Genomic DNA, 15,879 nt, shown 5'->3' with positions numbered 1-15,879 from the left:
TTTGACTACATTGTCTTTGTTACATCCGGTATGATGAAATGTTTTGGCTGTGGGTCAGAGGGGCCTTTAATAAGGTCTTGCCCTGAAAGGAGTGAGGGTAGGTCTGAGCCTCAAGGGCCGCCATCGTCCCCCGATGCCGCCACCAGCGGCGCATCTCTGGCTGGAGACGGCGCTGCCGAGTCAGCACAGGACAGACAGGAGACCGGGGAGCGAGGAGCAGGAGAAATAGACCAGGTTGTGGAACAGAAAGAGACTGAGGCTGGAGAACACAAGGAAAACGGACAGACTGAGGGGGCAGGAGAGGGAGGTGTGCAGGTTGAGCAGGTTAAAAAAGGTGATCACGATGAGAAGGTGACAGAACTTGAACAGGTGGAAGCTGATGGCCAGGATGAGCAGGAAGGGGAGGTTGAATAAAATAAAACAGAAAATGAAAACAATGAGAACAGGGATCATAGCAAATTGGCTGGGCAACACATGAATTGTGGTCGGAAGAAGCAAATACAGCAGACTGCTATTAGAGTGGCAGAGCCTGTAATTGAGGAAGAGGAAGGGATGCTGTTGGATGATGAAATAATTGTTTTTAAAGCCTTTTAAAAAGAAGCCCACAGAGGGTAGACAGGAGAATTTAAAAGCAAAGAGGGTTTCAAAAGGTAAAAAGCGATCCTCCTCTTCCTCTGAGGAGAACACAGAAGAACGTGACTGTGAGTTAGGTTCCACTCCTCGCACACAGGTGGACACAGAAGGGAGCAATGCTTTGCTGAAAATCAGGAAGTTTTTGCAGGTTACCAAAGGTTTGAGGGCAGTCAAGGTGCAAAATTACTTTCCAGACTTGCATCTTTTTTTTTGACTCAGTTAAATGCTTTATGAAAAACACGGGAGATTTGGAGGTAAACACATTCACTTAAGAGGAAATCTTTAGACTGAGAAAACTTGTACGGAAAGTAAAATTGCAACTCCTTGATGATGTTTAAGATAAGTTTGGTTATTTTTATCTTTTTGGTCAGTGTAATCCTGTTTCTGGTACAGTTCAGCTCTATTCTCCTCATGTGTAATATAAAATTTGGCACTTTAAATCTGAACGGAGCGAGAGATGACGTTAAAAGAGCTGCTACGTTTAAATTGGTTGAGCTGAAGAATATAGATGTTTTGCTCATGCAAGAAACACATAGCACAAAAGATAATGAAATTGAATGGAAAAGGGATTGGACTAGAAAACTGATTCTCAGTCATAAATCAAATATTGGTGGTGGGGACGGGATTCTTTTCTCAAAAGATTTGTTTGCCATACTCCCTTGAGGTGGAGGAAGTAGTCAAAGGCCGGCTACTGAAAGTAAGAGCACATTATGAAAACATAAAAATAGTTTTTAGAAATGTTTATGGTCCAACCCTTGGCCCCGAAAGATTAGGTTTTTTTTTTGGATGTGTTATTTGATGTTATTAGTAAATGTGACAGTCAGCAGTATTTATTTCTGTTTCTTTGACCACTCTCTTGTACAGTGTTCGGTTTTTATAAGGAGCGATAGAACAAATAGTGCTTTCTGGCATTTTAACACAGGCCTTCTAAATGATAACAACTTTAGAGATGCTTTTAAGTTTTTCTGGGGCCAATACAGAAACTGAAGGTCTGAATTTATTCTCTACAGCAATGGTGGGACATTGGCAAGTGCCAGATAAAGCAGTTTTTGCCAACACTTGCAATGTCACTAGAGACATAGCCATATCTCTGAGAGATCTACAGAATGAAATGGTGGAATTTGGCAGATTCCAAAGGAGATAGAGGCCATATAGAGGCTCTCAAATCCAAAAAGTCTACTTTGGCTAGCCTGCTGGGTATTACAGCACAGGGGGCACTGGTCCACTCACGCTTTCTGAACGTCACACATATAAATGCTCCTTCTCACTTTTTTTTTTAGCCTAGAGCACAAGAATGGACAGAGAAAAACCATTCACTCTCTGCATACTAACACTGGTGTGCAGCTATCAGATTTTTCTGAGATTCTGAAATATCCAGCAGGGTTTTACAGTGATCGACCCCGTCACGGCTCTTTTCTGTCCTGACCCCACAGTGGTGGCATGAACTCCCCACTGATGTCAGGGCAGCGGAGTCGCTTCCCATCTTTCGGCGCAGGTTGAAAACTCACCTCTTCAAGAACTACTACCCTGTTACTTGCTCTTAGCACTTATTGTATTCACTCATTTTAAAAAAAATCTCTTTCTTGCGCTTTTACTTTAGCACTGGTTTTGCTCTTACATGCTTGTTTAGAGAGAAGATGCACTTATGACCTCTGATGACTAGTAGTTCTCCTGATTTCCTATGTTAATTGCACTTATTGTAAGTCGCTTTGGCTAAAAGTGTCGGCTAAATGACCGTAATGTAATGTAATGTCTATAAGAGTGAATTCAAACAGGATGTGCTGGGGAATGACTCATTCTATGATGGGCTAAAAAAGGTTGAGGATGCACTCTATACAGATCTTGAGGCACAACTGTCCCCTGAAGAACTTCATGATGCCCTGCAAAGTCTGGAAAGTGGCAAGGCACCTGATATAGATGGTTTACCTGTTGACTTCTATAAGTCTTTTTGGCCTGTGCTCAGAAGGGATTTGTTGACTGTCCTGAGGAACAGTGCAACTGAGGGGTGATTGCTTCAGAGTTGCAGAAGGGCCGTCATTACTGTCTTGCCAAAGAAAGGGGATTTGCAAGACATTAAGAACTGGCTGCCAGTGTCCCTGCTCTGCACTGATTACAAAATCTTTTCCAAAGTGTTAGCAAACAGACTGAGAAAAGTGATGAAGGAGGTTATCCATGTTGACCAGACTTACTGTGTGCCCGGTAGGCTGATCACCGACAACATTACATTAATTAGGGATGTTTTGGACATCTCTAGTTCATTGGGTGTTGAAACTGGTCTTATTTCCATAGATCAGGAAAAGGCTTTTGACTGGGTTGAACACCAGCACCTGTGGCAAACCATGAAAGCTTTTGGTTTCAGCCCAGGTTTTATAGCTAAGATCAACGTTTTGTACAATGACATTGACAGTTTACTTAAAATTAACAGTGGTTTGAGTGCTCCTTCTAAGGTTCAAAGGGGAATTAAGAAAAGATGTTCTTTGTCTGGAATGTTGTACTCTCTGGCCATTGAGCCCCTGTTGCATAAATTGAGGTGCGAGTTGTCTGGAGTTGCTTTTGCTGGTTGCAGTGCAACTTTTAAGCTCTCTGCCTATGCGAATGATGTAGCTGTGTTTATAAAGGACCAAACAGACGTTGATGTCTTAGAGAAAAATGTTAACAAGTTTGGTCAGATATCATCAGCTAGGGTAAACTGGGGGAAAAGTGAGACACTGATGGTAGGAGAGGGATTGAATGGTAAGCTCATGTTATCTGGGGGGTTGACATGGAAAAGGGGAGGGATGAAATATCTGAGTGTGTTTGTGGGGAATGAAACGTTTTCAAATAAGAATTGGGAGAATGTTTTGGAAAAAGCAGAAGGGTGCCTTAGGAAGTGGAAATGGATTCTACCAAAATTGTCATATAGGGGTTGCATGTTAGTAATCAACAACCTGGTGTCATCAACTCTATGGTATCAATTAACATGCGTTGATCCTCCAACCAACCTCCTGGCCAAGATCCAGGCTGTGCTGGTGAACTTTTTCTGGGACAACATGCGCTGGATTCCTCTGAGTGAGCTGTATCTTCCTAAAGATGAAGGGGGTCAAGGGCTGATCCATCTGGCCAGCAGGGGTACAGCCTTCTGCCTCCAGTTCATTCAGAGATTGATCACTGAGCCTAGAGACTTAGTATGGAGACCAGCAGCCTGTGTAATACTTCAAAATTGTTGTGGACTCGGAATAAACTTGCCTTTGTTATTAATGGATCTTAACAACTCAAACCTCAATGGATTACCTGGTTTTTATCGTGGGCTCATAAGAGTGTGGAATATGTTTAAGAAGGAGGGAATGGGCTGTTCTAAAAGAGCCAGTGGTGTATGGTGGGCGTATGGACATGTTTTGCGACATCAGACCCACGGTATCAAAACTGTTCTGCCAGACAAAGGTCGTCACGTTGGGTCAGGTGGTGGAGCTGGCTGGGCCCAATCCTGACAATGCTGCTGCACTAGAATCTCACCTGGGAGTGAAATCTACACGCCTCATTAGTCGGGTGCTATGGAAGTGGAATGGTCAGTTCACAGAAAAAGAACGGGAACTTCTGACATCATACTGTAGTGGTTTCATTCATCCCAATTTTGAAGATCCATTTCCTGGTTTAAAAATTATTCCTGATCTGAAAAACTGCAAGGGGCCGTTTTTAGATTTGGGATGTGTTCTTAATGTGAGTCTGAATGTACTTAAAGGTACGACCATGTATAGTATGATGGTAAAAATCCTGAATAAGGAAAAACTGAGTGGTGGGACTGATACACCCTGGACAGCCCAGCTGGGCTTGCGAGAGAACGTGAAGCCAGTCTGGAGGGGTTTATACAAACCACCGTTAATTAAAAAAGCTGGTGGTCTGCAGCGGAGGGTCTTGCATGGCATATGCTTTTGACCATGAATATGTCTTGCATGGTCAATGCTTTTGTTTTTGTGTTAAACCCTAATGTGAATGACAACTGCCCACATTGTGCCCTGAGAGAAACAGTTTTTCATTGTTTTGTAGAATGTGTGAGGCTCCCACCACTGTTTCTGCTGCTAGAACATTTATTCAGATCATCTGGGGAAAGTTTTTGCAAACGGTATTTTTGGTTTCAAATCCAGCCAACGTGTAAAATTTAAATGCCAACTCTTGGAAATTCATGGCAAGGCAGGCAAAAATGGCCATTTATGTGAGCCAGAAAAAAAGAAGTGAAGAGTGAAGAGAGATTGTGATGTTGAACTGTTGTTTAGCAGGATGGTCCAGGCCAGGATAAGGTAGATTTTAATTATTACAGCGCAATGAAGGATCTGGACACATTCACACCATGTGGTGTTATAAAGATCTGGGCACATTCACAACTTTGAGGTGTTATATGGGGGTGCTGTGTTCCACCACAGCGGATGAGCTGGTTTCTGCTGCAGAGCTCGCATAAAAGGGGTCTTACGTGTTTTTTTATGTTTTGAGTTGTTGTTGAATAATTGTTTTTGGGATTGTTAAAAGATGCATGTTGAGTGTTGGTAAATATTGTTTATATGTTTAAAAAGATTTCAAGTCTGTTTGTTGATCCTTTATTTGTTAAATAAAGAGTTGTTTTAAAAATTCTAATTCTCTGTCTCTCTCTCTCTCCTCTGTGTCTCACTCCTATGCATCTCTCTCCTCTGTCTCTCGCTCCTGTCTGTCTCTCGCTCTTTGTCTCCCTCTCTCTCTCTCTCTCCCCTCTGTCTCTCTCTCTGTGTATGCGTGCCGCCCACAGCAGCAGAGGAGCAGGCCTAGTCAGGCCCGGTGCAGTAAAGCCTGTAAGCAAATCTGCAGAATGAAAGGCAGATCAGCCTCCTTCCTCTCTGGTCAGCCGGAGCTGGCCCGGCTCCCCGGAGCCTGCTGCGAAGACCGTCTGTGGCATGGCAGGAAAAAATAAAAAAGAGCCAGCAATGCCCCGCCCCCCCCCCACATCCCTCCTCCATACCCCCCAATCACCACCTCAGGGGCCACAGATCTTCCAGGGCTGTGATGTTGGTGTAGTGATGATAGTGTAGTGATGTTGGTGTAGTGATGTTAGTGTAGTGATGTTGGTGTAGTGATGTTGGTGTAGTGATGTTGGTGTAGTGATGTTAGTGTAGTGATGTTGGTGTAGTGATGTTGGTGTAGTGATGTTGGTGTAGTGATGTTAGTGTAGTGATGTTGGCGTAGTGATCTTAGCGTAGTGATGTTGGTGTAGTGATGTTGGTGTAGTGATCTTAGTGTAGTGATGTTGGTGTAGTGATGTTGGTGTAGTGATGATAATGTAGTAATGTTAGTGTAGTGATGTTGGTGTAGTGATGATAATGTAGTAATGTTAGTGTAGTGATGTTGGTGTAGTGATGTTGGTGTAGTGATGTTAGTGTAGTGATGTTGGTGTAGTGATGTTGGTGTAGTGATGTTGGTGTAGTGATGTTAGTGTAGTGATGTTAGTGTAGTGATGTTGGTGTAGTGATGTTGGTGTAGTGATGATAATGTAGTAATGTTGGTGTAGTGATGTTGGTGTAGTGATGTTGGTGTAGTGGTGTTGGTGTATTGATGTTGGTGTAGTGATGTTGATGTAGTGATGTTAGTGTAGTGATGTTAATGTAGTGATGTTGGTGTATTGATGTTGGTGTAGTGATGTTGATGTAGTGATGTTAGTGTAGTGATGTTAGTGTAGTGATGTTAATGTAGTGATGTTGGTGTATTGATGTTAGTGTAGTGATGTTAGTGTAGTGATGATGGTGTAGTGATGATGGTGTAGTGATGTTGGTGTAGTGATGTTAGTGTACTGATGATGGTGTAGTGATGTTGATGTAGTGATGTTAGTGTAGTGATGTTAGTGTAGTGATGTTGGTGTAGTGATGTTGGTGTATTGATGTTAGTGTAGTGATGTTAGTGTAGTGATGTTAGTGTAGTGATGTTGGTGTAGTGATGATGGTGTAGTGATGATGGTGTAGTGATGTTGGTGTAGTGATGTTAGTGTAGTGATGTTGGTGTAGTGATGATGGTGTAGTGATGTTAATGTAGTGATGTTGGTGTAGTGATGATAATGTAGTAATGTTAGTGTAGTGATGTTGGTGTAGTGATGTTAGTGTAGTGATGTTGGTGTAGTGATGTTGGTGTAGTGATGTTGGTGTAGTGATCTTAGTGTAGTGATGTTGGTGTAGTGATGTTGGTGTAGTGATGTTGGTGTAGTGATGATAATGTAGTAATGTTAGTGTAGTGATGTTGGTGTAGTGATGATAATGTAGTAATGTTAGTGTAGTGATGTTGGTGTAGTGATGTTAGTGTAGTGATGTTGGTGTAGTGATGTTGGTGTAGTGATGTTGGTGTAGTGATGATAATGTAGTAATGTTAGGGTAGTGATGTTGGTGTAGTGATGTTGGTGTAGTGGTGTTGGTGTATTGATGTTGGTGTAGTGATGTTGATGTAGTGATGTTAGTGTAGTGATGTTAATGTAGTGATGTTGGTGTATTGATGTTGGTGTAGTGATGTTGATGTAGTGATGTTAGTGTAGTGATGTTAATGTAGTGATGTTGGTGTATTGATGTTAGTGTAGTGATGTTAGTGTAGTGATGTTGGTGTAGTGATGTTGGTGTAGTGATGATGGTGTAGTGATGATGGTGTAGTGATGATGGTGTAGTGATGTTAATGTAGTGATGTTGGTGTAGTGATGATAATGTAGTAATGTTAGTGTAGTGATGTTGGTGTAGTGATGTTGGTGTAGTGATGTTGGTGTAGTGATGTTAGTGTAGTGATGTTGGTGTAGTGATGTTAGTGTAGTGATGTTGGTGTAGTGATGTTAATGTAGTAATGTTAATGTAGTGATGTTAGTGTAGTGATGTTGGTGTAGTGATGTTGGTGTAGTGATGTTGGTGTAGTGATGTTGGTGTAGTGATGTTAATGTAGTGATGTTAGTGTAGTGATGTTAGTGTAGTGATGTTGGTGTAGTGATGATGGTGTAGTGATGATGGTGTAGTGATGTTGGTGTAGTGATGATGGTGTAGTGATGTTGGTGTAGTGATGTTGGTGTAGTGATGTTGGTGTAGTGATGTTGGTGTAGTGATGTTAATGTAGTGATGTTAGTGTAGTGATGTTAGTGTAGTGATGTTGGTGTAGTGATGATGGTGTAGTGATGATGGTGTAGTGATGTTAGTGTAGTGATGTTGGTGTAGTGATGATGGTGTAGTGATGTTAATGTAGTGATGTTGGTGTAGTGATGTTGGTGTAGCAATGTTAGTGTAGTGATGTTGGTGTATTGATGTTAGTGTAGTGATGTTAGTGTAGTGATGTTGGTGTAGTGATGTTGGTGTAGTGATGTTAGTGTAGTGATGTTAGTGTAGTGATGTTGGTGTAGTGATGATGGCGTAGTGATGATGGTGTAGTGATGTTGGTGTAGTGATGTTAGTGTAGTGATGTTGGTGTAGTGATGATGGTGTAGTGATGTTAATGTAGTGATGTTGGTGTATTGATGTTAGTGTAGTGATGTTAATGTAGTGATGTTGGTGTAGTGATGTTAGTGTAGTGATGTTGGTGTAGTGATGTTGGTGTAGTGATGTTGGTGTAGTGATGTTGGTGTAGTGATGTTGATGTAGTGATGTTGGTGTAGTGATGTTGGTGTAGTGATGTTAGTGTAGTGATGTTGGTGTAGTGATGTTGGTGTAGTGATGTTGGTGTAGTGATGTTGGTGTAGTGATGTTAGTTTAGTGATGTTAGTGTAGTGATGTTGGTGTAGTGATGTTGGTGTAGTGATGTTGGTGTAGTGATGATGGTGTAGTGATCTTAGTGTAGTGATGTTGGTGTAGTGATGTTGGTGTAGTGATGTTGGTGTAGTGATCTTAGCGTAGTGATGTTGGTGTAGTGATGTTGGTGTAGTGATGATGGTGTAGTGATCTTAGTGTAGTGATGTTGGTGTAGTGATGTTGGTGTAGTGATCTTAGTGTAGTGATGTTGGTGTAGTGATGTTGGTGTAGTGATGTCACTTGCCCTTCCTCATTGACGGAGGGAGGGCAAGTGGTAGAACGGAGAGACAGAGACAGAGAGAGAGAGGGAGAGAGAGAGAGACATATAGACCCAAATAATGCAGACATTAATCTTCTTTACCGTGAAATATTAAAACAATAAAAACATGCTCAGAACCAAAAAAGACAGTACCTCCACCTCCAAGCAAATGGCACTAATAGAGGAGTCAACTGACACTAATAGAGGAGTAAACTGACACTAATAGAGGAGTCAACTGACACTAATAGAAGAGTCAACTGACACTAATAGAGGAGTCAATCAATACAAATCAGTTCTGGAATAATTGAAACAAACTGAAAAAAAAATCAAACAAGAAGAATTGGCAGTACAAGATGGAGATTATATGGACCATTTCCAAATGCTCTTTAAACAAGTTGAACCAGGTACAAACCCTGACCAGGACCACGTAAACACAAGACTTGAAGAATTAGAACTGGCTATTAAAGGTAACCAGAACCCACTGGACTTCCCTAGTACTGAGCAGGAACTTAAGGAGAAAACCGAAAAAGTAAAAACTAAGAAAGCAGCTGGACCTGACAGCATCCTAAATGAGATGCTGAAATTTCCATTGGCCATCTCAAAATTGTTTAATTTGGTTCTGAGCGTAGGTTATTTCCATGACATCTGGACTCTAGCATTAATAACTCCAATCTTTGAAAATGGAGACAAATTTGACCCTCATAACTTCCGAGGTATTTGTGTGAACAGTAATCTGGGGAAGATTTTTTGTAATATTATAAATCCTAGACTGCCAGACTTCCTTACGAAGCACGATGTCTTGAGTAGAAGCCAAAGTATCGTACATCTGATCATATGTACACCCTGCACACCCTAACCGAGAAACACGTAGTGCAAAATAACGTGTTTGCAGGGGGGGGGGGGAGAGAGAGAGAGAGAGATGCTGGCTCTACTTCACAGGGACGAGTAGAGAGAAGATGCTGCATGAGCGACTGCTGCTGTTTCCACATGAAGAGACATATGTATTGTTCCATGACTCATATTCCCTCACATGGCAGTTTTTTCTCACTAGGATCACTCCTGCAGGGATGATCTGCCTTATTATCCCACAACGTGCTGTATTGACTTAATAGCTACTGCAATTATTGCCGGCTAAAATCCAAAACGCTAAAGTCCAGCAAAATTGCAACCCCTAATACAAAAAAAGGCTATTATGCTAGATTTCATGTATTTATGATGGGATAGACGCCGTAGAGCAGTTGCACTCAACATATCTGACATGGACGACCATGCGTATGCAGGATTTCCTTCCAACCCAGCACAGAAACCCAGCTGGTTCCACTGGTTAACATACATTCGACCACACAGAGGACAGATCGTGTCGGGTTGGAATTGAAACCCACGCGGTGTCCTGCAGCACCATGTCCGGTACCATGAGGCAGGCTGCGTCCTGACTAGCATGCTGTCAAAACCAGCTATACTCAACCACGTGCCATGAAGAACCATGTGCGTGCAAGTTATCGGTGGCACGGTGGCGCAGTGGTCAGCGCCGTCGCCTCACAGCAAGAAGTAGGGGCGTAAGAAAATATCGATACACTCGAGTATCGTGATATTATCTTTTGTGATACTGTATCAATTCTCAAAACCACTGTATCGATTTTTAATTGTTTACATGTAAAGGTTTGTGCTGTGTGTAACCCCACGACCGCTAGATGGCAGTGTTGCAATCTATCTTCAGCCATTTGACTCTTCCACTCTAACGCAACAACGTAAACTGAGACAGGAAGTAGCATAAGCACAAAGAACACAGGCCTATGAAACCGCGATATATCACCTTTCTTACAGTATCGCGATATATCGCCATATATTGAATCGTAACCGCTGTATCTTTTCACCAGATTCTCACCAATACACAGCCCTAGCAAGAAGGTCCTGGGTTCGAACCCCAGGGTTGTCCAACCTTGGGGGGGGGGGGTCATCCCAGGTCATCCTCTGAGTGGAGTTTGCATGTTCTCCCCATGTCTGCGGTGGGTTTTCTCTGGGTGCTCCAGTTTCCCCCACCATCAAAAGGACATGCACCTTAGGGTTAATAGTCCTGTCTGTGCCCCTGAGCAAGACAACGGCAAGACAAACTGGAGTTGGTCCCCGGGTGCTGCACGGCGGCAGCCCACCCCAGATAGCAAAGGATCTTTGCCAAAATATGGCCCACATCTGCAGTTATCTTACGGCCCACCTTTGGCCTTGAATGACGGCATTGACTCAGAGTGAGAGTGGCTGCCTCAACTCAGCCACACTTGGGCCACATTTAGGCCACCTCTGGCCCACATAGTATGTGCTGCAACCCAAGTCAGGCCCGGCTTATGACATTTGGGCCACGTCTGGCCCACACAACAGTTGCCAGTGCCGTAACTGAGCCACAAGTACCAAAAGTGCCCCAGATTAGGCCCAAATCTGCTACCTAGGCTGTGTGGAGTTTGCATGTTCTCCCCGTGTCTGTGGTGGGTTTCCTCCGGGTGCTTCGGTTTTCCCCGCCATCAAAAAGACATGAATGTTAGGGTTAGTACTCCTGTCTGTGCCCCTGAGCAAGGTAACGGAAAGAAGAACTGGAGTTGGTCCCCGGGCGCTGCACGGCGGCAGCCCACTGCTCCTAGTTATACACCTAGGATGGGTTAAGTGCAGAAGGTATCCCCTACGGGGATAAATAAAGTATCTCAACCCCCCCCCCCCCAAAAAAAATCATTACCACCCAACGCTACACCATTGGTTTCCCATGAGTTTTTCAGGTATAAACCAACAAGTCCTCCAACCCATACAACCGCATGGGTCGTTTGTCCTCTAATACGACCCACAAGAGTGTTTCCTAAATTAGCGCCCCCTACCGGCGGCAGGGGATATGTCACATATACTTTTCGCCTCTGTGCATTGTGGGTTTTTAAAACAACATGAGGACAATAGAATATGTAGTCAGTGCGTTTTTGTGTTGTTTCTCCGTCTAGTATAGTAACTAAGATTGCTATTGGCAGTATGTTTACTATGAATGACGTCATAAGAGCTAACTTAACATTAGCCAAAAGTGAGAAAGTCAGCTAGCGTGGACATTATAACCGCTACGTGACATTAAACTTCGCTTTTATTAATATTCCTTCTCGGAAGGAGATGCTTATTGTTACAGGGAAAGTAACATATTATAATTACGGAGGACAGCGAGGGAGCAGCTTAAAACGTCACTATAGGTCGTAATAAGCTGCTTGTGCAAACCACTTATGGGGTCGGGGTTATAAAAACCTGCATGCTGTCGTACCCCCGTGGCACATACTAGTTCAGCATCACTGGTCTAAAGTAGTGGAGGTCAACCATGTGCCACAGTTGTCATCATAAGTCACATTTCACTGACTGGGTGCTCTGCCGTTCAGATGAAGGCGTGTTAATGAGTGGACTCAATGGTTCGTGGGAAGGAACACCTGCACACGCACCACTCCCCACACTCTCGAGTGACTGGACACCACTGCCAGATGCAAACCTGCCGACCAGTGGTGGCTGGCCAGTAGAGGGCGCTGGGGCGCCGCCCCCTTCAAATATCAAGAGATGAAAATCTACTTAAACATGTTAAATATAATTTAGTTTTGTGATGCAAATAATGATGAAATAAAAGTGTTGTCAGTCTGTGAGCGCCTGGCAGCAGCATTACATATTGGTTCAAATGGTGTTTGGTTGGTTCCTGTCTGAATACATATACTTCCTGTCTGAATACATATACTTCCTGGGTGAGTAGCGCCCGGCCAAACCATACCTTATGTAAGCCCTCAAACTTGTGGCGAGCACGTGACCTGAGGCTGCTGTCTGATTGGTTTCTTCGGATTTTCCAGGGGGCGCAGTTCTGTGCTGCCCCAGACACGCCCACTTTTATGGGCAGCAAATTGGTATTGTTTCAATGGTTATTGATCTAATGTGATTAGATCATTCTCGTGGCTGTCAATCATGTTCACACCCACCACGACGCCTCGTCTCGACTGTCAATCATCAACCGTCTTCGAGCCCTGATAACATCTATAGGCTACATTGTCCTTCTGAAGAACTTTGTGACTGTGTGGACATTAAAGCAGCTGTCAGGTGTGGTGCGCCAGGGTAAATTGCGCCCCCCCCCCCAATTTTTTTTTATCACCAGCCGCCACTGTGACCATCATACTGTGGTGAGTTCGTGGCTTGCATCGGTTTCGCTTATCTGCTAAAGTGTGTCTCTGAACAACCAAGCAGCCACCCGGCTGATAAGGACCTCCGAGAACGCGCGCACGCCTGAACGCACCCACTAGACCTTTGGCGCCATTAAAACCAGCCTGACGTCTCTCGCCGTGTACTGATTTATCTGCTGCTCGGGTTTTTATTGGGTTTTTTTTTTTTTTTTGAGTGGGCGGACTGGTTTTGCACATCCAGCCCCATCCAAACGCAGAGCGCATCCGCACCGGGAGCCCACGCGTCCCGCCTCCCGATACAAAACCACTTCAGATCGGTTAACCCTTCAGGCGCACTGCCTCATTACGCAGCCATCAATAGGATCCCGGTTTGCGCATCTGCCTCGTGGGCTCGCGGGTTTTTATAATTATTATCTTGATTGTTATTGCTGCTATATGTCATGTTAATACTGGAATGGTAAACCAGCCATCCACCTACCGTCTACTTCCCACACAGTTGCCGATGGACGAGGTGTTGGTGGTGCCGTGGAAGGAGGACGGCCACGACATCCGAGACTTCCTGAGCCCGGGTCTGTCGCTCGTGTCCACGGCGTCGGAGCGCTCCATGTGCCGGTGGTGGTGCCGGTCGGTGTCGGAGTAGCCCCGGTGCTTGATCCGGATCGGGGTCCGGGGCTGCCTCCACAGATGCTGCGGGGGCTTCAGGGTCGCCTGCCCCTCCCGTGGGACCGGGAGAGAGAGGGACAGACTCTTCTTGGAGCATGGCGGCGCTTCCATCATAGTGCAAAAAGAAATAAAAAAATAATAAAACTAAGAATCCCCTTTTTGTATGTCAGATAATATGGCTATCTTCGCTTATGACAAATCACAAACATAACAATAAGAAAGGTTTCACTGGATCTCTGCTGGTTGTGCAAAGTGACCAAGTCCGGAACAGTCCAGATCCAAATCCTCTTTACTCAAGAACATCAAAACCAACACCGGCCAGTTTACTGTCACAGTGGTTCGAGAGAAACTAAGTGGCGGTAATCCCCAAGTCACCCATCTCACACCAGTTTGGACTCGGACCGATCTGGTTTTCCTTCTTCTTCTGCCGTTGCGGGTTAGCGAGCAGTCATGGGTTTCCCCGGGCGCTGTGAGGAGGTGTCTCTATGGGCGGTCATGGGTTTCCCCTGGCGGCGTGGTGACGATGAGGCGTCCTGCTGAAGTTTGAGACCTCGTCCGTCATGTCGCCCGGGGACAATGTATTGCTTCTTATCGGCCACTCGTTGCGGGTCCGGACCCGGAGCTCCGGCGCTGCTGTGCGACTGCGGAGGACTCCCACCGGAGCCATGGACTCCTCTGTCACGGCGCGGCGGCGCGCGCGCCCCGCTCGCAAGTCCGCCGCGGCTCCTGCGCGAGAGAAAGACGGGAAAAGTAGATTGACGCGCGGATGAAAACGGGAGTCCGGCAGGTTTCAGCAGCGCGACGGGGAGGCGGATCCGGCGCAAACGGCATGTCCTCCTCCGGCCGAGCCGCGGCGGCACATCACCGGCACGCGCACGCGCCTCTGCTCGTGGCTGTCCGTCTTCTGCTCCGCGGCTCGTGCGAGATGGCGCATCGCAACTAACCTACAACACCATCGCCCTGTTCTGCAAGCTGGTCCCTACCACACTGCCGAGTCTGAACAGAACGCTCCATCCCCCCTCCCTCCCCCTCCTCCTCCTCCTCCCCCGCTCTCTCTTTCTCCCTCCTCTCTCTTAATCACTCTCCTCCTGCCTCTCTAGCTCGCTGAACTCCATCCTCTCTCCCTCCTTTCTGTCACTCCCTCCTCTCTCTTCTTCTTTCCGTCTCTTCCCCCTCTCTCTTAATCACTCTTTCTGCCTCTCTAGCTCGCTGAACTCCCTCCTCTCCCCCCCCTCCCCTTTCTCTCTCTTCTTCTTTCTCTCTTTCCCTCTCGCTCTTTATTTCTCTCTCTCCCTCCTTTCTGTCACTCCCTCCTCTCTCTTCTTCTTTCCGTCTCTTCCCCCTCTCTCTTAATCACTCTCCTCCTGCCTCTCTAGCTCGCTTAACTCCCTCCTCTCCCCTTTCTCTCTCTTCTTCTTTCTCTCTTTCCCTCTCGCTCTTTATTTCTCTCTCCCTCCTTTCTGTCACTCCCTCCTCTCTCTTAATCACTCTCCCCCTGCCTCTCTAGCTCGCTGAACTCCATCCTCTCTCCCTCCTTTCTGTCACCCCCCTCTCTCTTCTTCTTTCCGTCTCTTCCCCCTCTCTCTTAATCACCCTTCCTGCCTCTCTAGCTCGCTTAACTCCCTTCTCTCTCCCTCCTTTCTGTCACTCCCCTCTCTCTCTCTTCTTCTTTCCATCTCTTCCCCCTCTCTTAATCACTCTTTCTGCCTCTCTAGCTCGCTTAACTCCCTCCTCTCTCCCTCTCCTTTCTCTCTCTTCTTCTTTCTCTCTTTCCCTCTCGCTCTTTATTTCTCTCTCTCCCTCCTTTCTGTCACTCACCTCTCTCTCTTCTTCTCTCCGTCTCTTCCCCCTCCTCTTAATCACTCTGTCTGCCTCTCTAGCTCACTTAACTCCATCCTCTCTCCCTCCTTTCTGTCACTCCCCTCTCTCTCTTCTTCTTTCCGTGTCTTCCCCCTCTCTCTTAATCACTCTTTCTGCCTCTAGCTCGCTTAACTCCCTCCTCTCCCCCTCTCTCCTTTCCCTCTCGCTCTTTATTTCTCTCTCTCCCTCCTTTCTGTCACCCCCCTCTCTCTCTTCTTCTTTCCGTCTCTTCCCCCTCTCTCTTAATCACTCTTCCTGCCTCTCTAGCTCGCTTAACTCCCTCCTCTCTCTCTCCTTTCTGTCACTCCCCTCTCTCTCTTCTTCTTTCCGTCTCTTCCCCCTCTCTCTTAATCACTCTCTTCCTGCCTCTCTAGCTCGCTTAACTCCCTCCTCTCCCCCTCTCTCCTTTCCCTCTCGCTCTTTATTTCTCTCTCTCCCTCCTTTCTGTCACCCCCCTCTCTCTCTTCTTCTTTCCGTCTCTTCCCCCTCTCTCTTAATCACTCTTCCTGCCTCTCTAGCTCGCTTAACTCCCTCCTCTCTCTCTCCTTTCTGT

The 15,879-nt window shown here is 45.6% G+C and overlaps 1 protein-coding gene across 1 annotated transcript in view; it reads right to left on the bottom strand.

The window, feature by feature from the left end:
* The window catches only part of pde4a (phosphodiesterase 4A, cAMP-specific), a 90,323-nt gene extending 76,545 nt beyond the window's left edge, over nt 1–13,778 (bottom strand). Inside the window, exon 1 of the mRNA XM_056287376.1 lies at nt 13,282–13,778. Coding sequence (XP_056143351.1) covers nt 13,282–13,580 — 299 coding nt within the window. The 5' untranslated portion in view covers nt 13,581–13,778. The remainder of the gene's footprint in view (nt 1–13,281) is intronic.
* Nucleotides 13,779–15,879: the final 2,101 nt, after the last annotated feature.

The sequence above is a fragment of the Lampris incognitus genome, chromosome 10, assembly GCF_029633865.1.
Source record: "Lampris incognitus isolate fLamInc1 chromosome 10, fLamInc1.hap2, whole genome shotgun sequence".
Classification (NCBI taxonomy): Eukaryota; Metazoa; Chordata; class Actinopteri; order Lampriformes; family Lampridae; genus Lampris; species Lampris incognitus.
The sequence above is the reverse complement of the archived record's forward strand: the minus strand, read 5'-3'. Positions and strand labels throughout refer to the sequence as shown.